The 24,504-nt window shown below is 41.7% G+C and overlaps 1 protein-coding gene across 4 annotated transcripts in view; it reads right to left on the reverse strand.

The window, feature by feature from the left end:
• ARHGAP28 (Rho GTPase activating protein 28) overlaps positions 1–24,504 on the reverse strand; it is a 106,143-nt gene that overhangs the window by 25,798 nt on the left and 55,841 nt on the right. For 3 of the 4 annotated variants that reach the window (XM_019546257.1, XM_019546283.1, XM_019546274.1), the window contains 3 exons: positions 14,824–15,026; positions 8,553–8,770; positions 1,290–1,380 (listed from right to left, as the gene is read on the reverse strand). In XM_019546257.1, coding sequence (XP_019401802.1) covers positions 1,290–1,380; positions 8,553–8,770; positions 14,824–15,026 — 512 coding nt within the window. The remainder of the gene's footprint in view (positions 1–1,289; positions 1,381–8,552; positions 8,771–14,823; positions 15,027–24,504) is intronic. The other variant, XM_019546267.1, reaches the window with a different exon arrangement.

Below are 24,504 nucleotides of genomic sequence, written 5' to 3' on the forward strand. Positions count from 1 at the left end.
ATTTTTCTTATGGTTCCCCCTAATTGCTACTTTGTTGCGTAAAGAAATATACTATGAACACAACCTGTGCAGACAAGGTTCGGCATGTTACCAACCAGCTTGTAAAACCATGCCAGCTCTGGGGGGATTCTAACAGATGCCAAAACCACAAAATGACTGGCTGCTCTGTTTCAAAGCAGAGTTGCCCACTGAAATTAACTGGAACTAGGCAAAAATTTATAAATGAAATTCCTATTAGAGAAACGCTCTTGTCAGAAGCTTCAAAGTATATTAGCTCAAATGAGTTCCAGTTCACATACTGGTGACAGTACTCCAGACAACAGTTTGAGCAGACCCATCGTTTTCGTTAATGTTGCCAGCCTTAGGCTGGCCATACAGTTTATGGCAACAGTTGGCAACCTTTTAAGGCTGCAGGCCAGACTGACTCAGTTCATCTCAGAGGCAGGTGGGTGGATGTTAGGACTGAGCTGCTGTCACTTTTCCCCATGGCAACTCATGCTTTTCCCTGTGGAGGTATAGGAAAATGACTGCTGTTGAAGCCCGCTACCTCTGAAGCCCCATGTCCATGGGCTGGATCAAATGTCACCACAGGCCAGATCTGGCCTGCAGGCCATAGGTTGCCAACCCCTGGTTTGTGCAAATTGGCACAAACTTAGTAGGTGAGGATATTGTGATGGAGACCAGTAAAATAATTATTTTCAGTTATTACCATTTTTGAAGGATTGGTGAAATGAGAAATGTATTCACATTTTTCTTTTTTGGGATTTGCCAACACCTAGTAAACCAGCAACAAAACATGTTGCTAACAAAGTTGGTTAAATTCATTACCATGTTGATTTGGCAATGGGTTATATTTAGCTCCGTACCTAGACTCCCAGTGGCCCTGGGCGAACTTTTAGGATTGGGCTCCCCTTCACGAGAGATAATGATAATAATAATAAATGAGACAACAGAAAAAACATTACTGTTTTTGGGCCCCGATTCTGCCTGGGCAGTTCACCCTGTATCCAGCCCTGGTTATATTCACATGTACAGCCTTTCAACTCTTTGCATCTCTTCTACTAAAAAGGCTTAAGGCAGGGATCTATATTTCTATAGAGTCCAGTACAACAGAATACTAGCCAGGAATGGGGACAGTGGCCACAACTATAATGTATAGGTATATTAATGATCACACAAGTCTTAAAGAAGAGCATTTAGTACATCTCAAATATAAAACAGGAAAGTGCCCCAAATGTCCTTTCTAGCTCTCAGTTTTATGATGAAGTGAACATACTTGGCATACTCACAGCTAACTGATTTCCAAGCTGGCTTTTGCCCAGGAAGCTGGAGACCATTAGAAGGAACTGGTGACACTGGAGCTGTCTCAAATGTGGGCTGCTGGGCAAGGTAAAATGAGTACACTGAATTAAATCAAAGGTCTACAGTTCCATCAACAGCGTATCATTCACAACTTATATTGTCTTCATCAAGTTTAAACAATCCACCGTGATGTGCCTGAATACGCTTTACATACCCAGCCTGTATATTAATCTTCTTCAGGCTGCACAGATGTAGAGCATGGTGAGGTCAGCAAGTAATACTGTATTCTCCAGAGCTAATGAGTTCTGCCTTATATAACTGAAATGGACTAATTAAGTTGCTGGATATAATTGCAGCATGTGAAAGGTTCTTATCAATTTGTAATTCATCTGGCTTGTAATCAGTTTGGCTATCATTCTGCTGAGTCCTTCCTGACGCACCCTGAACACCTTCCACTTCCCCAGAAAAACTGCAGGAATTCAGGCAACTCAGCACTTTAAAGGAATAGGTGGCCAAAATCATTTTGAAATGTGCATCAACATTTCCCCCCACAGACTACAGTATGTCGTAACACTGATTTTTTTTTTTTTTTTACCAGGGAGCTGCAAACTTATCTAAGGGAAAAAGTCCCTTTTTGGTTGTTCAGTTTCATTAATTTTCACCCCAGAAATTGTTTCACACTGTGTAAAAACAGAGTGCGAGCCTTCACATGGTGTGACACATTTTCAGGTGCTGAATTTTGCCCTTTTGACTAGTGGTGAAGGGACTGATCCTGAGAAGTGTTAGAGGTGAATAAGAGAGAGTAGTATTGAAAACATGTTTGAAGGCAGCTTGATGAAGACTACTAAACTGTCTAACATCTTTGTTATTTTTTGTGTGATCTTCCTTGCATCCTGCTGGGAGACCTGAGAACTGTATGCTCTCCTCCCCTCACTAGGCTTTTACATGCAACCCAGCATGGCCTTCAGCATCTTTCCAGCTCAGAAGCCCTGAGGAGAGCCTGGATGAGTCCAGTGTTGCCCTTTAACCTGATGAAGAAGCTGTTCATCAATGTGAGGTGATACTTTCCCTGGGGTCAGAATACACTGTCTTTCTAGTTTGTAGTCAGTGCACAGGAACAGGGCTATGGTAGATATAAGATGGCAAGTATTTTAAAAGTTGGCAGACTTTCCTGTTGGAAGACTGTAATAATTTTGCAGTTGCTGTATGTAGCCTTATCCTTTGAGTTACTTAATTAACAAAGTCAAATGTATGCTGAATAAAAAATCTCTCCTGAGAGAGTCCATGTAAGAGGCTACAAACTTGATCACAAACAGGATGTGAGTCACAAGGCTTTTTTTCAACTGTAATTCATTAAATGCAAGGGCTAGTTAAAAAAAGTAAATAAAAATCTGTTAGATGCTTTTAGACTATCAAAAAATCCCTAACATTTACAGGACACAAAAAAAATCATGTATCCTGTTAATCTTAGAGATGTTTTTGGAGGTTCAAATAAATATCGCCAAAGGGCAATTATTCTACTATATGAGAGATCCAGAAAGCGAAATTGATTATAATTCAAGCAAAATTGACGCTGTCATCCTCTCTCTTTTCCATGCCTAAGCTCTACATAGTGCAAAGCATAGGCAAAAAATATTCTGTTGAATATGAACTAGGTTTGTTTAAAATCCTTCTCATCTTGATAACATATAGCGAATAGTATTAGTGACACAGAAATCTAAAAGGGAACCTTTTCTACAATTGCCTTTTTTTCTGGGTTAGCACAGTAGGAGAAGGGGGTGGTCAAAAAAACAGTCATGTCTCAGTTACACATGGTATTAGCACCAGTACAAGTTAGAAAATCATAAAAGATCCTCTATGTAGTGCTGGCTGCTTGTATCCCTGCCATTACAAGGAATTAAAGGTGAAAGGTCTTATGACTTTTCTTTTGGGGACTTAAAGTAGCTTTCTATCCTTGCTACACAATGTAAGAAAGAGAGATATTTTTTCATCATGTGAATTTTATATTTCAACAAAGTCTCTTTAAAGAAAAAAAATGGTGGGAAAAATGGAAAAGCTAATTTTTCAATAAATGCACTAGGCTCAGACAGCCCTTGGGCTGGGGCATCAGTGAAGACAGAATTTGGTTCATGTCCTGTTTTACAGTTTTTCATTAGATAGTACCCATTATCAATACTAAAAATACCTCCAGTGTTTACTAGTACTATGTACGGTGGAATTTCCAGTGGGAAGTGGAAATTTGAATAGTAAAAAAAAAAAAAGGGGGGAGATGAGACAGAGAGGGAGTCTTTTACTTTCTGCCATACAGAAGATTTAAAAACTAATCATCAGACCATCACAAAATGAAAATGTGAATGTCTGTGCCACAGCACAGCTAAGAAAAATTGTAAACCAAAGATATTATTGTTATCATTTTACTCATGCTGCAGATTTCCACTTCTTGTAGATTTGTTCACCTTTTCCACCACTGTTGCTTTAACTGCCTTTTGCACCCCTTGGAGAGCTGAGATTCTTCTTTAATTAGAGCCTGATCTTGCATGTGCTAGTCTAGGAAAACTTCCTGGCTAAAGACAGAAATTCAGAAAGCCCAAGCCTAAATAAATTAAATCTTTGCAGGTTAGTCTAACCAGTGTAGATTGAACTGAGAAGCAAATGAACAGACACTCACTTTTGATTCTGGAAATGCAGCCACATGCCTGCAGTGGCTCATGGTAGAAATTGGGGGGTGCTAGAGTGAGCCCTCTCTTCCCTTTGGCAGTGGCTGGAAGGCTGGTGGGAAGCTGAACTCCCTCCCCTATCCCACTAGCACAGGACCTCATCTGGGGTCTGCCAGGCAGGGTTGCAGCAGCCCCTGTCAGGTCCTGTGCCAGTGGGAGAGGGGAAGGAGGGGAGAATTAAACCCTTTCCCCCCACCTTTGACTCAGGCTGGCATTGGGGCAGGCTGTGCCCCCCACTGGTCAAGTAGTGAACAGGGGAAATGCCTGATGGGGTGTGCTTCACTCCTGCCTGGTAGACCCCAGCTTGTGTCCTGTGCTGGTGGGAGAGGGGATTAAACCCCACTCCCAGGCTGTGTCCCCATCCAGGTTTCCCACCCCCACCCCTTTGTCAGCCAGCCCTCACTGCTCTGACCAGAGAGCAGAGGGGATGGGCCAACCCTGCTCTGCTCAAGCAGACAGCACAACCCATCCCAGGGCTGCAAAGCATCCTGGTATGCTGAGGGACTGTGATTTAACTTAAATTGGGTCTGGGACAGAAGTTCCATAAATGGTTTGACCTAAGTCAGTTAAGTCTGATACTACATTCAAGCAGGTTTATCTTAAACCAGTTTTGGCTATTGTGAAACTGGTTTATGTTACAGGTTTAAACCAGTTTCTGATTACTTAAACTGGTTTATGTGTAACTTCTGTCCCTAGCCCCTTAGAACTAGAAAGATTTTTTATTTGATGGAGGTGTTCAGGGTGTGGTGATTCATTAGTATGAAATTAACTTTTGCCAAAAGTGTTTTCAATTCCACCACCACCCCCCAACAGCTTTCCTACTTTTCTTTTAAGTTTCAGCAGAGACCAAGATGCCTGATTTTCAGATACACCAAGCACTTGCAACCAAGAGCCTTTAAATGGGTGCTGTGAGTGATTAGCACTCATGAAAATCAGGCTATTGTGATTAATACACCATAGCAGTAAACACGGTTCTCTGCTGCACATGTTGAGTACTGACGAGCGTATGATGAGTATTGTTAGGGGTGGGGAAGACATTTCATCTAAGGAAGCTCCCTAAGAGAACATTTTGAGGAGGCATTATTTTTCTTTAGGCTTCATGGTAGCACATACAAGGTGCGTTTACACATGCACTTTATTGCACATTTGACTAATCTAATGTGCAGTAAAGCATCACCAGCTATACATGTGCAGTAAATTAATTTAAAGTGTCATTTGCTAGTACCCACAGATGCAGGTACTTTAAAATGGCGCTTTAAACTAATGCTCAAAGCATGTGTGTAGATGTCAACTGGGAGCAAATTGCTCCTAGTCAGCCCAGGCAGCAGGGGACCACAACTGCGGCCTAGATAAGTCGTGAGCTCAGGGGAGGAGTGGGGCAGCTCTGAGCTGTGTAGAGCTCAGGGTTAGAACCAAGCTGCAGGGAGGAGCTGTTGCTGTAGCTTCCTGCTGTCCTGGGGCAAGCCACAAGCTCTGGGAGAGCCTGCCCTGGCTCCTGGGGCAGCTCTGGGCAGCTCCAGACAGCAACTCTGTCCCATCCCCTAGAGCCCAGACCTGACCCGCTGTGCCCCCTGCCTACCCAAGGCTGCCCCTGGAGCCCTCTGTCAGACTAGGGCTGCCCTCAGTGTCCCCAGCCTTCCCTTGGCTGCCGCAGTGGGGGACAGCAGAGCAGGAGCAGCCCCGGACTAAGTTGCTCGTGTTGTGCTTAATTTGCTTCTGACCCCGGTACACGTGTAGATGTGTACCCAGGAGCAGTTTAATGCATCTGAATTTATCACAGGTAGATGTGCCCTCATTGAATCTGATCTTAGGCTACCATAGCAAGCTTCCTGGTTTTAAACCAGATTGACTGTTCTAGGTGTGATAGCCTCAGAGTGGAGCCAGTGCTTCACTTCTTTCCCTGTACATTTTGGGGTGTTTTGTGCTCTTCTGAGAGCAGTCCTGCACTTGATACCAGAGTTACAGATCCCTCACTCTCTCATCTAGGCTGGAAGCAGAAGAATTCCGTGCTACACTCCTCTTCTTGGGTAACAGTATCAAAACCTGATCCTCTGAGCTCTGATTCATTATGCCAGACACTGATGTAGCATCTTTCAAATGAACCTATAAACCTAGTGTAGGAACCTTCACTAAAACTTCCCCTATGCCCACAACGACTAGGAAAATCTTTACTTGCCCTTCACTTGTGTCTTTTCTTCCTGTCTGCTGACAGCAAAGCAAACTAAAAACTAAAAAAGGAAGAAAGAAATCTGTTTAGGAAGCAAAGGAAAAAAATCAAAACAGGGAGGATAATCTTTTTGTCTATTGCTGATGACTGTGCTGTTTACATGTTAAGAATGTTTATTCCCCTTTCTCTTGTAGTTGAGGGGAAAGCCAAATGAATCATTCCCTTAAAAAAGAAATTCCCCTTGGGTGGCTCTTGTAGTTTAATCACTCTTTCCTTGTCATTATTAGGGGTATAAGAAAGTAACCCAGTCTATATACCTTGCCTCTCAGCACCCTTGTGCTTATGATGCCTGGAGAAGTGGATAAAGATTGCATCTTTCCTTCTTATGTGGAGGGTAGTAAGTGAAAAGACTTTCACACTTTTCAGTGCTCCTGTCCTTTGAAGAAACCAGTGAGCAAGAGAAGTAGATAGGGTTGATTAAAATTACTGCTTTACTTTTCAGACTAGTGCTCAAACACTCACCAAAATGATGATTTATTTGGTAGGAGCAATTTCAGCCAAGGTACATCAGTCACTGAGGTCTAGGCTGCCAGCATTTCTTAAATTTCTCCTAATCACTAAAAAGGTGATAAATATGATTTTTTTTCAAATCTCTGGGGCAGTAAATAGAGATAGTTACATGGAAGAAGAGTCTCAATGGCCTGATGGCCAATTAGGAACCAACTGCCCAATTTTCTCCATTTTTCAATAGGAGCTGGGTGCCTAATAGCTCTTTGTGCCTTTTGTAGTCTCCCCCATTTCCCTTTTATCTAACAGGTGAATGTGTGGCCTACAGCTGTGTTTGCAATGAGTGTTTAGTAATTGGGTGAGAACTATATAGAAGTGCACAATTTCATGAGAAGGAGGAAAGAGTAGTCATAGCAGTTGTTTTTTTTTTCAAATGTTATCTTAGACTTTCACAAGGCAGAACAATATACTGGGTCAAATTTTTAAAAAGGTAACTGTTAAATAATAACCTGAACAGCAAGGCTTTAACATAACTTTGGACATTCTGATTCTTTAAGGAAGTGGGAAACATGAAAATTATATCAGGAAAAGATCATCCATAATCTCTGCAACTGTGAAACAAAAAAATTAATGTCATGTGTTTTTCCACCCACTGGCTGCATTTTGTTACAAAAATGAAATCTCGTTATGCTTCAGGAAATACAGATTCTACCACACAAAGTATTTTATAAATTTTATAGTGCACTTTACCTGAAAAAGAAGCTGGTCACATAGCTTGTCACAAATAGCTGCCCTGAGGAAAACAGGGCAAGCTCCTAATCTTACAGAAAGTCTTTTTAGCTCATGCAAAATATTTTGGGATTTCACGCAAGAAAGTCCACCCACAGGAAATGACATGGTGCTCTTAGAGGTAGTGCTGTAATAATCTTGCTGAGGTATGAGCCTGAAGTGCCAAAGTGCCTTACCTATTTAAACTGAAGACTAAGAGCCTTGTTGTATGGTAATTTTTGGGCAGCTCCTGGAGCTCTTAACACCTGGATTGTCTGCACATTAACATATGAAACTAATGTTAAGCATTCATTAGGCAAGTCAAAGTTATGCAACTCCGGGGCAGTATCATCTCTGACTTGTGTTACCCAGCTCCTGGTACATGAAGGTTTAGCCATTCTAAACCGCACCTTAGTGTAAACACCCCATCCACCCCCATCTCCTGCTGGCTCACACTGGGCCCACTGACCACCCCCATCCTGTTCACTGCTCCCTGCTTACTTGTGGCTGGCTGCACTGTCTGTCCTGGGGGAGTAAGCAAGGAAAAATTAACCTGCCTTCCTGGCCATTACTGCCACCTCTGCTGTTGTCTGGGCCAGGCTCAGCCCAGAGAAGAACAGCAGCTCCGCAGCTGTGGTAGGGGGGACTGGGCAGAAAGGTTAACCCTTCCCTGCCTGCTTCCTTGGGACAGACAGAATAGGCAGCCACAGTGAGTAGTGGGACAGTACCCCAAGATGCAGGGGGGAAGCCTGGAATGGGAAGGGGAGGGGGAGATACTTACTTTTCAGTCCTCCAGGCCCCTGCTAGCTTGAACATGTGATTTTTCCAAACTCAAGCTAGCACTAATGCTGTGCAACATTTGGGCAGCTCACAGCATAACATAACAAGGCTCTTAGATCACTAAGTAGCTCTCCCATTGTGTACTTTGGCAATCTGATTTTACCATAGAGCAACATTTTTAAAAGGAATTTGTAATTTAGTAGCTTTTGGGATAATTGCAAAACTGTGCAACAATTATTTTAGTTAGTTTATTTTTATTTTTTTAACCAAAATGTACTATAAGTAGGCACTGTGAGAGCTGAGGTACTTACAGAAGAGTCGCTGACTCCAAAGATGTCTCGCACATCTCTGACTGTGTGCTTATTTTTCTTCCTCATTGTCTGGGTGTAGGTGTTGTATCTCTTTTGCACAGCGGCTGCTTGAGTTCGGGTCAGTGTAGATAACAAGGCCTGTCCATCCTCCTCTTCAGCTCCCGAGATCAAGGTAGATAAACCCACTTCTTGTAGCCATTCAGCTTCAAGCTCCCCCTCTGTGAAGGAGATGAGAAAGTCAACATGCCTTGTACTGGGGACTAGAATGGGAGGGAAGGGAAATAGCTGGGCTGGTTCAATGTTCTAACTCCTACCTTGGGAAGACTCCGTTTTCAATCCCTCTTATGACATAAATGTCAATACATTTAGTTTTGTCAACATATTGTTTCCATTCTCAGTATTAAGCTTGAGAACAGCCTTTGGGTGGTATCTGTGCACATAAGATGCTTAGGAAAAGAATACAAGTAGTGCCTCATCATCCTGGGCTAGCAAAATCACCAAACCCTAATTCTCTTTAAAGAAAATAAATAAATCCCACCTGTCCTGTTCAAATGTTGACATTTGACAGAGGACGGCAAATGATCTGATTGGATTCTAATAATACTATATCTGCTGTGGCAATTTCTATATCATATGTATTAGGGATAGGCAAATTTCAGGGCCTCGTCACATGGGACATTAATACTCTAATGTTTAACACATACTAAAAGTTAGAACATGTTCTGAGCAGTCACACAGTACACAGTGCTGTTTACTATGATTTCAAACATGCACAGCTTGCTGATTGGTGGTCTTAGCCCTGGTACAACACTGAAGTCTTGAACAGGCTCGGGTGCAGTGCAGGGGCTGGGACTGACAATCAGTAGGTTCTTGCTGCCAGCCCCAGGACCTTGCAGAGCTGCAGGCATTCAGCTTTCAGTCTGAGCCTGGAGAAATTTGACAAGTGGAAGATCCAGGAACCGTTCTCCTGACAAGTGTGGATTTCCTCAGCCCACCCGGAGGCCTGGTAGAGCAGAAGGGTCCCTGGCTGATGTCATGGCTGGGTAAGGATTGCAAATTGCCCATATTATCTCCATGGAGCAGTCCAACAATAGCTGAACACGTTACTTAATATGATCTGGAGCTACTCCTTGAAAAAAAGTTGTAACTTTATTATGATATAAGTGAAATTAGCATGTGTTTTACTGCTTGAACAGGAGGTCACTTGTGTTTTAAGGCTAAGTATAATGTGCAAGATGGCCCTCAGAGTCAAATGAGTGTCAGAAACAATGTACCATACTGAATCAGTCCTGAGGTACTTTCAGGCCACTATCCTCTTCCTGATGGTGACTGGTGAAAGCGGCTTAAGAGGAAGAAATGAAAATCCCATAGCCTCAGGCTTCAAACAGATGCTGGATTTTCCCCAGGAGAGACTATTTTTCTTCTAGGACAAAGTACACTCATTTAGAAATCCCCATCTGTGATCTCAGGACAAAGACTGAAAATGTTCATAGGATAGGAACTGCTAACAGGTTGTCTTGGGACATCGCAAAGTGCATCTGAACAGTTGTCCTGGGATTGCATCATTGAATCAATGGCTGAAATGTAGCAATGCATTCAGTGGCTCACCAAGCCCTGGCTGGAAGGGCAGTGTGTGTACGTGCCAATCGCAGCATTCTTCTGTTCTGGGGCAAACATAGGTACAACTGATCCTGGGACAAAGGCAATATCTGTTCCTAGTCACAGAGTAAGATAACCCCCTACATTAGATACTATCTTGAACTCTATAGAGTTTGGCTAACATCCTACAATGTAGGTCTCCACCCTGTATTTATGCTACCATTAATTATGTTTCTGTAGATATTCTTCATATGTGTGTCCAATACTTTTATGAATTCCACTTCTTGCCCTCAACAAAATCCTATGGCAGTGAATTCCATGGTATGACTATGCACGTTTCCTTTTTCAAGTTTTCAGTTTGCTATTTCTTAATTCCCTGAATGTTCCTTGAGTAGTGAGATAGGGAGAACAGAAGTTCCCAATTTATCTTGTCTGAACCATTGATTACCTGATATATTTATATCATTCCCTTTTTATTTATCTCCCTTCTAAAGCAAACAGTTTTTGTATTTTTTAGTCTTTTTGTTTGTCTGTTTAGGATTTTTCAGGCCCCAATCATTTTAATTCCCTGCCCCTGAACCCTCTCTCAAGTTTAGCAATATCCTTTTAGAGATGGGAGACCTTAAGGTCAAATCTTTGATTTATGTAAAGGTAACAAACAAACACATCAAACAGGAAATGAACTAATCTGCAAGCAGCTCTTTAAAGGACTTGATCAACGAGCTTATTGTTCTTAAGGCATTGTATTCTTAATAGCACACTTGTATTAGCTTTACTACAGTGGTTCACAACCTTTTTGTATTCAAGGCACCCCTCTGCAACTCTTCTGAATGTGGTGGCACTCTGATTGAGAACCACTGCCTGAGTTGTATTGCCTCAGTTAACCTCAGTGGTTTTCAGCTGGGGTGATGCTGCCACTGCAATGGGCCAGGTGAAACTGCCTCATGTGCCTTATGTAGAGCCAGGTCAGCTCCTCCTTTCAGCCCCTGGTCCTGATTAGTAGTGGAGGGAAGTGAAGGTGGAGAGGGAATAGGGGCTGCAAGGAGTCAACTGCATGCCACCACTGCTGTCCGTGGCTGAGCCCAGCATACCACACAGCTGCTTCCCACAGCCCCTGACAGGAGTGGAGCAGTGGCTCAGGCCCCCACATCAGCTGGGAACAGCAGCAGCAGTGTCATAATCCTACTCCTTGCCTGCTTTTCCTCTGTCTTCCAGCAACCTGGGGGCTCTGGTCAGGCCGTACGCCCATTCCTCCAAAGTCTGAGGTGTGGTGTGCTGCACCCTGCTTTAGTAAATATTGGATCTGACTATGGGTGCTCCTGCCTGTATTGGGGTTATCTTATAACCTTAACGCAGGCAGCAGAGGCTGTTCTTGCCAAAGCTGTTCCTACTCTGACCCTGTACACTCCTCCCAGAAACAGTGGTACACAGGAGAGTTTTACCTGGCAGGGGTTCTACCTGCCACAGTGCTGCTGCTGTTGCCAGGTCTTGTGTGCACACCGCTGCTGCTTTCTGAGCTTGCTTCCCCTTATGTGCATGGGCAGTTTCACCCAGGATCTGTGCTGCAGCATATTAGAGAGGGTCTTGAGGCACTCCAGTTGGGAACCACTGCTATTTTTGACTCCAAGATCCTGACTGATTAGCAAGTACCAATTTACTGTATTCTGCAATCAAGTAAAAATCTGAGATAAGAAATTTATGTAACTGCCCTCCTTGATCTTCCTGATCAGTTAGCTTTCCTGTCCACAACCTTGTACAAAGATGTCTAATTTAAGCCTTTTGCTTTGTGTTTATGGCAGTGTGAGCAACTTTTCTGTATCCAGTGAAACAACTTGCTTTCACCACAGATATTTGTAAGGCCAAAGGATTGTTCTTTTCCTCCTCAGTCTCAACTCTGAACTAATGATCCTCATGCTGTTCTCACTCTCCTTTCCAACAACCTTTAATTTCATCTGAATACATTGCTGCTCCATCCACGCCCCCCTCCCCCCAACCCAAGTTACAGTTTCATAATTAAGTTTATTTTGGCTTTGGGCCCAAAATATTCTTTCCAAGAAAATTTTTGTAAACCAAACTTGGCTTTCACAGTGCTCATGAAACATTGTAAAATGGGGTATGAACGTGGAGAGAAAATTCTGCCTTTGTGTAACCAAATAATTCTGGACAGTTTTCTTCATATGTCCAACTCTTGTTCTGACACCTACAAAGAATAGGTTAAGTAGGAATGAAAAAATTAAAGGATGACAGAATAGGACTAAAATATTGTAGAAGGAGTTACAGTAGAAATAGTGCCAAATAACTTTATATACGTTGTGGTTGTATGGGTTTCAGTAAGGCATACTTATTTTACTTGAAACAATTTTCATACTTTAGAAACATCTGGAATCTACTGAGACAAGTGTCTAGATCCTATGACTGGTTTTGCAAATACCACAGGAAGACAGACAGCTACTTTGGAGTATTCCCATATTAACGAATTGAGGGAAGAGATGTGCCTTCTTAGCAATTTCGCAAAGTTATTCAAGCCACCTCAACTTTTTCTAAATACTTGAGGTGCTGAGTAGTAACACCAATTAGCTGAAGGAGGGACACCTTTGCTTAGCTCAGTTTCAGCCCTAAAAGGAACCTGGAGCAGTTACATGAGCTCGCCAAACTTTTGTTTTCCAATTTCATGACACACACATACCTCAAACCTATTTTTAATGGCCTGACATTGCTCATAGCTTTGAAAAACACCGTTCTAATTCCCACATCAGCCAATGAGTATAAATACTTCATTACCTCCCTCTTCATTATGCTGTTGCTCATCAGCGCTCTGTAAGATCACTGAAGTAATCAGCCCTTCCCCCATTCCTTTTATATCAATCAATATGATTTTATGAACTTTCCTGCCCTTGGTCATTACTATCAGTCAGATCTTCCTGCAAACACATGCTCATGTGAGAAGTATTAGCATGTTTCTGATTATATCATCTATGCTGGACCCTATCTCCCATTTCCTTCCTTTAAGAAAGGTCTATCTTTCTTCCTCCTCAGACATGTATCAAAAGATTTTTGAATATTTATTCTTATTCTTTCATAGGATTTTCTTTCCACATCCATTTTCTTGTATTTTGATCATTAGTAGGCAGTGTTAACATTATCCAAAATTGAACCATGATTATAACTTAACATTCCACAGATGTTTAGTCCCATTTTTTAAATGGTCAATAATTAGAATGAACATGTCCTGATACATTTTTGAAACAACATTATGCAGGATGAAAAGGTAAATGCAGTATAGAAAATGTATTGCGTCATATCTCTTGGCTTCATTTTAAATTCAGAACAGAATGAACAGAAAAAAAATCAAAGAGTCAGGAAAGTAATTAAATGAAGGACAACATGGGCATCTATACACTTGCTCTGGGGTGGAGTAGGAGCTCTTTAATTAGAGCAGCTCTCAGAGTTGCCCACAGCATCACCTGTATTCATCATCTTGTGCTTCAAAATGGCAGCGGGCACACTTTACCTAAAGCTTGTTTGACCAGTGTTAGGTAAAATATCCCCGCTGCCATTTTGAAACATGGGGATGGTGAAGACACATGATGCAGAGGCTGCTGATGCACGCTAATTAGCATGCTGCAGCACACTGGCAGCAGCCTCGATTAATCAAGTCTGCTCCAACACATGCTGATTAAAACATGTCAGAGCAGAGGTCTGTGACATGTATAGATGTCCCATGAGATAGCAGAACAATTTATATAGTTCTGAAAGTCTGCCAACAGCAGTATGCTGTGGCATTTCTGAGAATGAGGGTAATTGGGAACAGCTCAAATACTGCCCAGACTCCACAGTGTTAACTCAAAATATAATTACATTGCATTGAATGTGGTGGTAAGTCAGATACATCCTACCTCCTACTAAACAACGTTTGGAATGAACCACATACTAATCAATATGTATCCTAGATCAGTCCATAGGTGAAGTTACACATTACACATAGACCACACTAAGGGCACTTAAAACATGAGTATCTCTATGTTAAAGCCCGTTAACTTGAGCTAAGTGTCCTCCAAGTGTCTCAAAGTTAGGCCATGTCAGGCAAGGTTTAACTCTGACCCAAGTCATGTTAGGGTAACTTCAGTTTGCTCCACAGATATAAAATGAGTAATCTGCAGTCATCCAGCATCCCAGCATTCGCTCCTAGTCCCCACCGCCTGCCCCAAGCAGTGACAGAATCCTTGCTCACCAGCTCTCTAGTGGCAAGTAAGGGCTGTGCAAGAAAAAAAGTGTATTAACCCTTAATATGTGATTGCTTGCAGCACAGTCTAACTTTAACACGGCTTAACAGCCCACATATTTAGTAAGGTCTAAGTATAAAGTGTAATTTCACCCTAAGATTGCTCTTAGATTGTAATACGGCTGCAGAATAGCAAACAAACATGGAATATCAAAATTTTTCCTTGTCCAGTTTCAATTTCCAAGTACAGTAAGAAAAAGAAGAGGCTAAATGTTATTTTTAGGTGGCATAATAAAGTAATAAGATCTTCAGCACAGTTCATATTAACATCTCATCTGTATGTTAATCAGGTGCATGCTGAGAGTTGGGAGGAGGGAAAAATCAAGGCATTATTATACTTGTTTAGTCCAAGTAAAATACATAAAGGAGAGCCTGTATTTGTATGCTCACCATCAGCAGGTTTGACTTCTAACAATGTTTGTTCTTCTTGTCCATTTTCACTGCTCTCTTTGATACTTTCCACTTCACACCAGAAATCCTCCATTGAAGTGCTATCCATGGAGGCCTGTGAATTGGAACGGCTGAACACAGGTGGATGTAAAGACTCATTGGAAAGCATCCTGTTAATTCTTTGACATCGTGGGAGGGATTTTCTGCAAGGAGATAATTATGAAAAACATAAACTCTGTACCTCTCATTTTTTTCATCAAGTTCTAACTTCTAACACTAAATTTAGGCTCACGATAAATGAGAGGGGCAGAGAACAAAATTGTGGAAGTAGAGAATGGAATGCTGAATTTCCTTTTCTGATGATCAGTTTCAATCACTGTAATAGTGTTACACATTTTTGGCCTAGTATTGTTTTTTTGAAATTGTGACATGCGGACCATTAAGCAAAACCAGTCCAACAAACAGTGGGTCAGGCATTAGGGTGAAACTCAATAGACCCAGCTTCTGTTCCCAGCTGAGGTACTGATTTACTTTATGACCCTGAGTAGATTAACTTCACTCTGCATGCCCAGAAACCCCTTCCCGCCCAACTCTTTGGCATCAAACTCTTTTTGGTAAAATATGCAGATTTAAGAACACAAAAACATTGCATGCATTTATCTCAGTTTCACTTATTTGTGTCGGAAAAATCAGGAGAAAATCAAGGAAAAAGAGAAAAAATTGCAAGTTGAACTATTTCCATCAATAACTTTTCGGTTTGAAATTTCCTTAATTTTGCTTAACAATAGAAAACATCTACAAAATTTGATTTTAAACTGAAACATTTCATTTTGGATTGAACAAAATGTTTTGCTGCACCTGAAATAATTGCAATTTTAAAATTTGATTTTGAAAACTGTTCTTTTGGGATTGCTCAAAATATTTTTTGGAGCCTTTTTTTCAGAATTGTCAGCAAACTAAAAAAAGAAATAATCAGTGTATCATATATCTCTATATATCATATATACATTTATAGTATAAATTCTTCCAAGTGAAGACTATCTTGTACTATATATTAGTACAGTGTCTTTCATAATGAGTTTGATCACAACTGGTGACAGTAGATGGGGCTGTGATAGAGACTATGCGCAATTATGATGATTATGTTAATGCATCAGAAGAGTGGATGCTAGTGGCAGCAAAAAGTGTCCCAGGAACCATCAAAAAAATGTTTAAGGTTGTTTCATAGGAGCACCCAATCTTCACTTACATGAGGACAGTCTGTCTTATTTTTCACATTGTGGCATTGGCTTGGTAAGACCCACCTATTTAAAATCACGCATCTCTTCTTTTTTCCATAAAGATATATTTTCCCTTTTGGTTTTCCACTCCTGTAGCTGTTTTCATATATGATTTATAAACAAAATAATGTAATAATACAGAATTAACTTATTTTTAATCACCTTACATTTTTACTCTCTTGTTGTGACTTCAAGGTGAAGTGCTGACTACTCCTCTGAGAAGGCTGGTGCACTCCCTCATCGTTTGGGTGGTCCTAAGCTGATTAGTCCTGCAGCCCATAGCTGAACTCAAGGTTAGGGAGCAGCAGTGGAAACAATGGAAAAAGAAATTCCAGTGGTGGACTTTATCAGTGCTTGTAAGAAGCAAATCAGAGCTGCAGTCCCATGGTGCTCTTAGCTTTAGAAATGTACAGGACGGACAATGTGCTTGCCAAATGTGCCCGGATGCCCCTCACCAGATGATAAGAATGGAATTTAAGCTTTCAAATGAATGACAATCTTTCTAAAAAGCAGAAAATTCATTCTTCCACTCTAGAGATAAATGCTATTTTGGATGAGAAAATGTGTATTTACTGTTTTTACATATTTTCTCATGAACTTCATGTAGTTGTCTGCTTTAAGCATACACTGCGGCTGTTATTGTTTTAATTTGGGCAAGCCACAATCTACAAAATATAAAGAGGAATTCATGATATAAAAAGTGGTTAAAGCCATTTGAGTGATTTCTACGTAGTTTGCTTGTTGGAAAATCAACAGCATTCCACTTGCCTTAGGTTTATAGTCTCAGAAGACTGAGTCACCAGTGAAATCATCACGTGGAACTTAAAAGTTCCTTTATTTCCAATTCACCTTTCATTACCCCATGTATCAGCAAGAAAAAAATACAAATGCCAGGGCTTTTAAATACCATGGGATAATAGTTTGGCAGATGCCTGTAATAAAGACTTAGTTGTTAAAGTTAACCATACCAAAATCAGTCAGAGTACACTAGCTCTTTAATTGTACAAGAGATAGCAGTGCTGGCCAGCTGGATAAAGCTTATAATCTCGTGTTCTAAAAAGGTAATACAGAAGTTAAATGAGACAATAGGTACTTTCCCATAGTGATTAAAAACCTTATTGGGCCCTTTGTGTTAGGTACTATGCAAGCAGACAGAAGGATAATCCCTGCTCTAGTATAAACTTCTCTATGCTCTATATCAGCTATTTTCAACCTGGGAGTAACTCCTCCCACCCCTCCCAAAGAGTCAGGGAGAGAGGTGTGAAGGGATTGTAACACCTTTGCTCTTTTCAGAGTATTAAATGGGAAATGTGTCCCATGTGAACAAAGGATGGGTCCCAGTATGGAAAAGGTTAAGAACCAATCTTATCTGTTATATCTGTTCAGATCAAAAGAGGGATGCTTATCTCCATTTTTCATGAGGCATGGACAGATGAAGGAACTCTTGCTGCATCACATAAGAACTCGCTAGCCAAACCAGCAGCTGAATCCAGATCTTATGAATCCCAGTCTGAGCACCTTAGTTGAATGCCAGTGCTTTCTTTTTCAAGGCAAATTAAGGCCTTGCAGTATCTTTATCATAAAACCTTAAAGACGATAAGCACAGGTACATTATGTATGAAACAGGTCAAAATGCCCACGACAGCAATTGTTTCGTTCTTGCAATCAATTCTTTATAGAAGAGGCAGCAGAGAATGCTCCCTGGTAATGTAACAGCCTGGGAGCGCGCTCTCTTTTAATCGTGAGGGAATTCAAATATTTCCTGCCTTCTCAGTGCGTGAAATACTGACCATGACCCTTATGCTCCTCAAGCATCACACCCCTCTGCGTCCTGGACTTTGACTCCCTCAGCACTTCAGCTAAATCAAACCATATTAGGAAGAAAGAGGTTTGGTGGTTTCTTCAGCAGCTACCATGTTATTTTGTAATAATACCCTGCAAGAAACGGAATGCAAACAGCTAACGTAGCACGGCAACAACTGCTGTGACAACTGACTTTCAAATGCATTTAAGGTTGCTGGCTAATTAGCATGCATGTAGAACAATATTAAAAAGCACAGAACATATTCTGCAAATCATATGAATGTAGCTTGCCTGGCAGTTGCATATCTGAAGATTGTTTTATCCCCACTCAGATGATATAAAGCTAGGTAAAATTCACATCTTAAGAAAAGTTGGGGAGAGACACGTGCTCTTGATTGGTAAACAGCTAGAGTTTGCCACCAGGTGGTCTGGTACACACTGCCCCCAATTATTCTAACATTGCTATGAAAAGTTCTTATATTTAGGTAGACCTTTGCCTCTTAGACCAACATATCCACCTGAAGCATTTATACCTCTAAGTGGTACTGGCACTAGCCTGCATTTCCTTCTAGCCAAGATGCTCAAACCAGTTTCAGTAAAAAAATCCCAAGGGAAGCAAGCCACTTGTATATACTTCCTCATTTTTTATTCATTCTTGAAAGACACTGATGAAGCACTGACTCAGACTGAGTGCCATTTCCAGAGTAACAATTCAGCCAAGGCTAAGCTACCTGAGCACAAAGGTCAACAGCAAATCTTAACCTCCAGCTGCTCAGAAGGTTAGTCAGCCGGTCCTCTTGCTAGGAATTGAGCAACTTACACATTCTTAGATGTTTCTGACTGTGAAGATAATCATATTTCTCCTCCAAAAAAGAAGGAAAAGAAGAAATGATAAAAGAGTAGGAATCAGAACATAAAGTCTACGCTCCCTCTGTTTTAGTTACTCTCTTTTCCTGTCCTATGGTGGGCATGAGATGATTAGACAGCAAGATTGATAAAAATCAGGACGGGAGTGTCATGTTCTGACCTCCTGGATAAAAGCAAAGCCAGCTTAGAAAATGTCAGGAAAGAGAAATGAGGCTTAAAGCTTTAAGCAAAGACTTCAGTTACTCAACTGAAATAGTTAAAATAGTTTTCAGGAGTTGAATTTATTAAGTTTCTAAAAGGAAAGAAAAATAAGAAAGGATAAAGAACTTGCACAGTGCCGTACTCTTACTGGTGACTGATTACAGAAGAGGTTAATAACTTGTAGCAGAAAGAAATATGATATAACTAAAAACCCCCCCATTTCATTGAAAACACCTTTTCAAGGAAGCAGAATATTTCCATGAGATATGAGCGGGCTGATCAAATAATGTGTTATTCTAGTCTTATGCTGGTAAAACTCCATTGTACCTTTTAATAATGCACTGGGAATCTTGCCCTATACCCATATATTATATATTTTCTCTGTGTAAAGAAGCCAACATTCAGTGTATAACTTGAGAGCACTCACTGATTTTGGTATAGTCTTTTCAATCCAATAACTGGTTTTTATCCTATCTCCCAGGCAAAGATAAATCAAAGCAGACAAAGAGCTAGTTTGGTGACACCTAATGATTGTGCACAGATTAAGTAATGATAGCTCAGTGTCTGTGTTTTCAATTTAATGAAGTGAAGGGTGGTGATGAATCTATAAAAAAGGAGAGGAATGACACCACCTTGTACTTAAAGACTGCATTTTATCCTTGTTTAGAGCAAGAGGAGAAAGAACATCATTTTCTGTGGATTATAATAGTTTATTTCATTCGGGTATGGAATCTGCTGCACCATAATTAGTTTGCATAAATATTTACATATTTGGTAGATAAAATATAAAGACTTTCTCAATTACTGCTACGTTAGGATCTATTACAGAGGCTGGCAACGGTTTTGGGCAGAGTGGCAAAAGCACCTGCAACCTTGACTTGTAAGATGTTGGCGTGCCGGGGTATACAGTGGGGAAGCTGTGAGGGGCCCGACCTTTGTTGTGGTAGCGCAGCGCTGGCCCCTTCCCCGCCGTCTGCCCTGAGGTGAATGTGCCAAGCAAAATGCCTTTGTGTGACATGCTCTGGCACCCATGCCAGTGTTTGCCTATCCCTGACCTATTACTCCTTTGCCATATTCGCTGTTGCAGAATCTGAGGGGATAGACACACAGCTAGACCCCTATGTAATTTATGTTGGTTTTGCATACTCATGAAAATTTCTCTGGTGTCAGGAGTTATCCCACAGTAGCTTACAAAGAAGGCTATTGGTGTGCCATACCACTAGATGGCAGGGGAATTTATTTTCTATTAGCAAATGTTTAATCCCAGGAAAGATATATGCAGAAGACACCTAAGCCAGTATAATTTATACTAGTAGAGGTTTACCTCTAATTCTCCATTTGTCTAAATTACCTTGATTTATGTATTTCTATTATCTTTTTGCTCCTTTTTTCTATACCTTGGTAATATGGTACTCTAACATAAATATTTTATCTGCCTATACCCTGAGTAATTAGGTTATGCAATGAATATTAGCAGCATTAAGTGAAACAAAGTGGTGTAGTGCTCTGTTGCTCACAAACAGGAAAGAATTGGTGGGGAATGTAGTAGTGGATGGCAACTTGGGCAGGAGCAACAATGAGATGATCAAGTTCAGGATCCTGAGGAAAGGAAGGAAAGAGAATAGCAGAGTAAGGACCCTGGACTTCAGAAAAGCAGACTTTGACTCCCTCAGGAAACTGCTAGACAGGATCCCCTGGGAGGCCAGTCTGAGGGAGATAGGAATCCAGAAGAGCTGGCAGTACTTTAAAGACATTTATTGAGAGCACAGGAATGAACCACCCTGATGTGCAGGAAGACTAGCAAATATGGCGAAACATCAGCTAGGCTTAGTGGGGAACTCTTCAGTAAGCTAAATCACAAAAATGAAGCTTATAAGAAGTGGAAACATGGACAAACAAGTGCAGCTGTGGCCTCACCAGTCTCACTACTGGCCACGATCTTTGAAAAATGGTGATTGGGAGAGGTCCTGGATGATTTGGAAAAGAGCAAATATAGTGCCCATCTTTAAGGAAAGGAAGAAGAAAGATCCAGGGAACTACAGCTTCACCTCAGCCACTGAAAAAATCATGGAGCAGGTCTTCAAGGAATCTGTTTCTAAGCATGTGGAGGAGAAGAAGGTGATTAGGAACAGTCAGAATGGATTCACCAAGGGCAAGTCATGGCTGACCAATCTGATTGCTTTCTCTGATGAGATTACTGACTCTGCCAATGTGGGGAGGCTGGTGGATGTGGTGTACCTTGGCTTTAGTAAGGTTTCTAACACGGTTTCCCACAACATGCTCGCAGACAAGCTAAGGCAGTATGGGTTGGATGAATGGACTGTAAGAAAACTGGCTGGATCATAGGGCTCAGAGGGTAATAGTCAATAGCTGGATGTCTAGTTGGCAGCCAGTATAAAGTGGAGAGCCCCCAGGCTCAGTCCTGGGGCCAGTTTTGTTCAATATCTTTATCAAAGACCTAGAAGATGTTCTAGAGTGCACTCTCATCAAGTTTGCAGATGACAGCAAGCTGGAGGGAGTAGTAGATACACTGGAGGAAAGATTCATAGATTCATAGATTATGGAGTCGTAAGGGACCCAATGGATCATCGTGTCTGACTCCCTGCCCCTGACAGGAAATAGGACCAAGGTCAGACGACCCCAGCCAGGTGACTGTCAAGCCTCCTCTTGAAGACCTCCAAGTCAGGTGACAGCACCACCTCTCTTGGAAGCCCATTCCAGACTCTGGCCACCCTTACTGTAAAAAATTTCTTCCTAATGTCTAACCTAAATCTACTCTCCACTAGTTTTCACCCATTATTCCTAGTTACTCCCTGAGGTGCTCTGGAAAACAGCGCATCCCCAATTCTCTGCTGTCCTCCCCTGATAAATTTATAGGTGGTCACAAGTTCACCCCTCAGCCATCTTTTGTATAGGCTGAAGAGATCCAGATCTCTCAACCTCTCCTCGTAGGGTCTTTTATGGAGACCACTAATCATGCAGATGGCCCTCCTCTGAACCCTTTCCAGATCCTCCATGTCCCTCTTGAAGTGTGGCACCCAGAACTGGACGCACTACTCCAACTATGGCCTGACTAGTGCTGCATAGAGGGGGAGCATCACCTCCCTTGATTTGTTGGTCATGCATCTGCTAATACACGACAAGGTGCAATTGGCTTTGTTGATGGCCTCGTTGCACTGCCAGCTCATGTTCATCTTGGAGTCAACTATGACTCCAAGATCTCTCTCAGCCTGTGAGCTGCTGAGGAGGTCATCCCCCAACCTGTAGGTGTGCTGGGGATTCCTCCTTCCTAGGTGGAGTACCTTACATTTATCTTTGCTGAACTGCATCCTATTACGTTCTGCCCATTGATCCAACCTGTCCAGGTCAGCCTGTAACTGCTCCCTGCCCTCTGGTGTATTAACTTTGTCCCATAATTTCGTATCATCTGTGAACTTGGAGTGGGTGCCCAGCAGCCCCTTATCCAAATCACTGATGAAGATATTAAATAATACCAGCCCAAAGACCAAACCCTGTGGGACCCCACTGCCCTCCTCCTTCCAGGTTGAAATTGACCCGTTAACCACCACTCTCTGGGTGTGGTCCCTAAGCCAGTTAGCCACCCACCTGACTCTGTAGGCGTCCACTCCACAGGATAGGGTTAGGATGCAGAGACTTCTCGACAAATTGGAGTGTTGGACCAAAAGAAATCTCATGAGGTGCAATAAGGACAAGTGCAGAGTCCCACACTTAGGATGAAACAATCCCATGCACTGGTACAGGCTGGGAACTGACTGGCTAGACAGCAGCTCTGCAGAAAAGGACCTGGGGTTTACAATAGACAATAAGCTGAATATGAGCCAACAGTGTGCCCTTGTTACAAAGACTGGTGAGGCCACATCTGCAGTCCTGTTTCCAGTTTTGGGCCCCCCACTACCAAAAGGATGTGGGCAAATTGGGGAGAGTCCAGTGGAGGGCAACGAAAATGGTTAGGGCACTGGAGCACTTGACATATGAGAAGAGGTTGAAGGAACTGGGCTTTTTTAGTTTGCAGAAGAGAAGACTGAAGGAGGATTTAATAGCAGCCTTCAACTACCTGAAGGGGTTTTCCAAAGAGGATGGTACTAGATTATTCTCAGTGGTGGCAGATGATAGAACAAGGAGCAACCATCTCAAGTTGCAGCAAAGGAAGTTTAGGTTAGATATTAATAAAAACTTTATCACTAGGAGGGTAGTAATGCCTCTGGAACAGGTTACTCACAGAAGATGTAGAATCTCCATCCTTGGAGGTTTTTAAGACCCAGCTAGACAAAGCTTTGGCTGGGATGATCTAGTTGGGGCTGGTCCTGCCTTGATCAGGGGTTTAGACTAGATGACCTCATGAGGTCCCTCCCAACCCTAATTTTTCTGTGATTCTGGCTCTTGATCTCTCCAGTCCTATAATTCTCCACCCACACACACCCGAAAGGGACTTCTACCTCTTCAGTTCTTTTGTAAGCAACCAACAAAGCCCTTTTTATAACTGGCATTTAAAGTCAACAATTTCCCCTGTTAATTGTAAACAAACTGAATGTCTTCACTATGAGCTGTTAGAAAGCTGACATTTCTTGGCAAGTTTTATTTAAACTCTGCTTTCAAATATGGGCATTGTTTTTCAAGAGAATATGCAATTTTAACTATGTGTCATTCACCTCTAGGGTGCACATATTGTGAAGCCTATGGCCTATGCTACTACTGTTATCCTTTTTTAACCAAGAGCTCAGCTAGTATTCTAGATTTTGTGGGTTTTTTTGTTAGAAGAAAAAGCAGATAAATGAGTCAGGCATGTCTCTGATGTAATTGTATTTATTTACAAAAAAATACACAACGTTCTGTTTCCCTGAACACAGTCATAACTAAACAACTGGAAGCAATTTTTTTGCTCAAGCTTTTTTTAGCTCAGCCCTCTACCTAACCCATTCACTCGTTAGCCTTTCTTTTGAACCCACGTTTCCAGTGATTCTTTTACTTACTTTTTAGTTGCTTCTTTCTCTCTTGCTGGTCACTTTGCTCATGGACATACAAACCTCCATCAAACAATACTTATTGAAACTCCTCTGCCCACATAACTCTGCCTGATCAAAGCAGGCAGCTCTGATAGCTGAACCATGAGGAGTCTATCTCATTACATAAACTGACTTATCCTGAATAAAGGAAATCTATCAAACTCATCAAATTCAGTAAAGTCACTGTCAGCTTCCACCGGAACAGCAGCATGCAACTGAAAAGCAACATACCAGGGCACAAAACTGCAAGAATGCTGCTAATGATTATTTCACTATTAATTTTCACAAAGCATTATTTCAACATTTTGTAGAACAGAATTCCAAATTCATGTCAGCCTCACAGCTCTTCAGTAAAGTGCTGCTGTTAAATAATCTGAGATCTCATAACAGCATATTAACAAGACTTGATTATTTTCCGGCTAACTACAGGCCCATTAGCCTGACTTCTATCCTGGGGAAGATCTTAGAAAAGTTTATTAAGGAGGCCATCCTTGAGGGACTGGCCC

This window comes from Crocodylus porosus, unplaced genomic scaffold, assembly GCF_001723895.1.
Source record: "Crocodylus porosus isolate Cpor-Errol unplaced genomic scaffold, CroPor_comp1, whole genome shotgun sequence".
Taxonomy (NCBI): Eukaryota; Metazoa; Chordata; order Crocodylia; family Crocodylidae; genus Crocodylus; species Crocodylus porosus.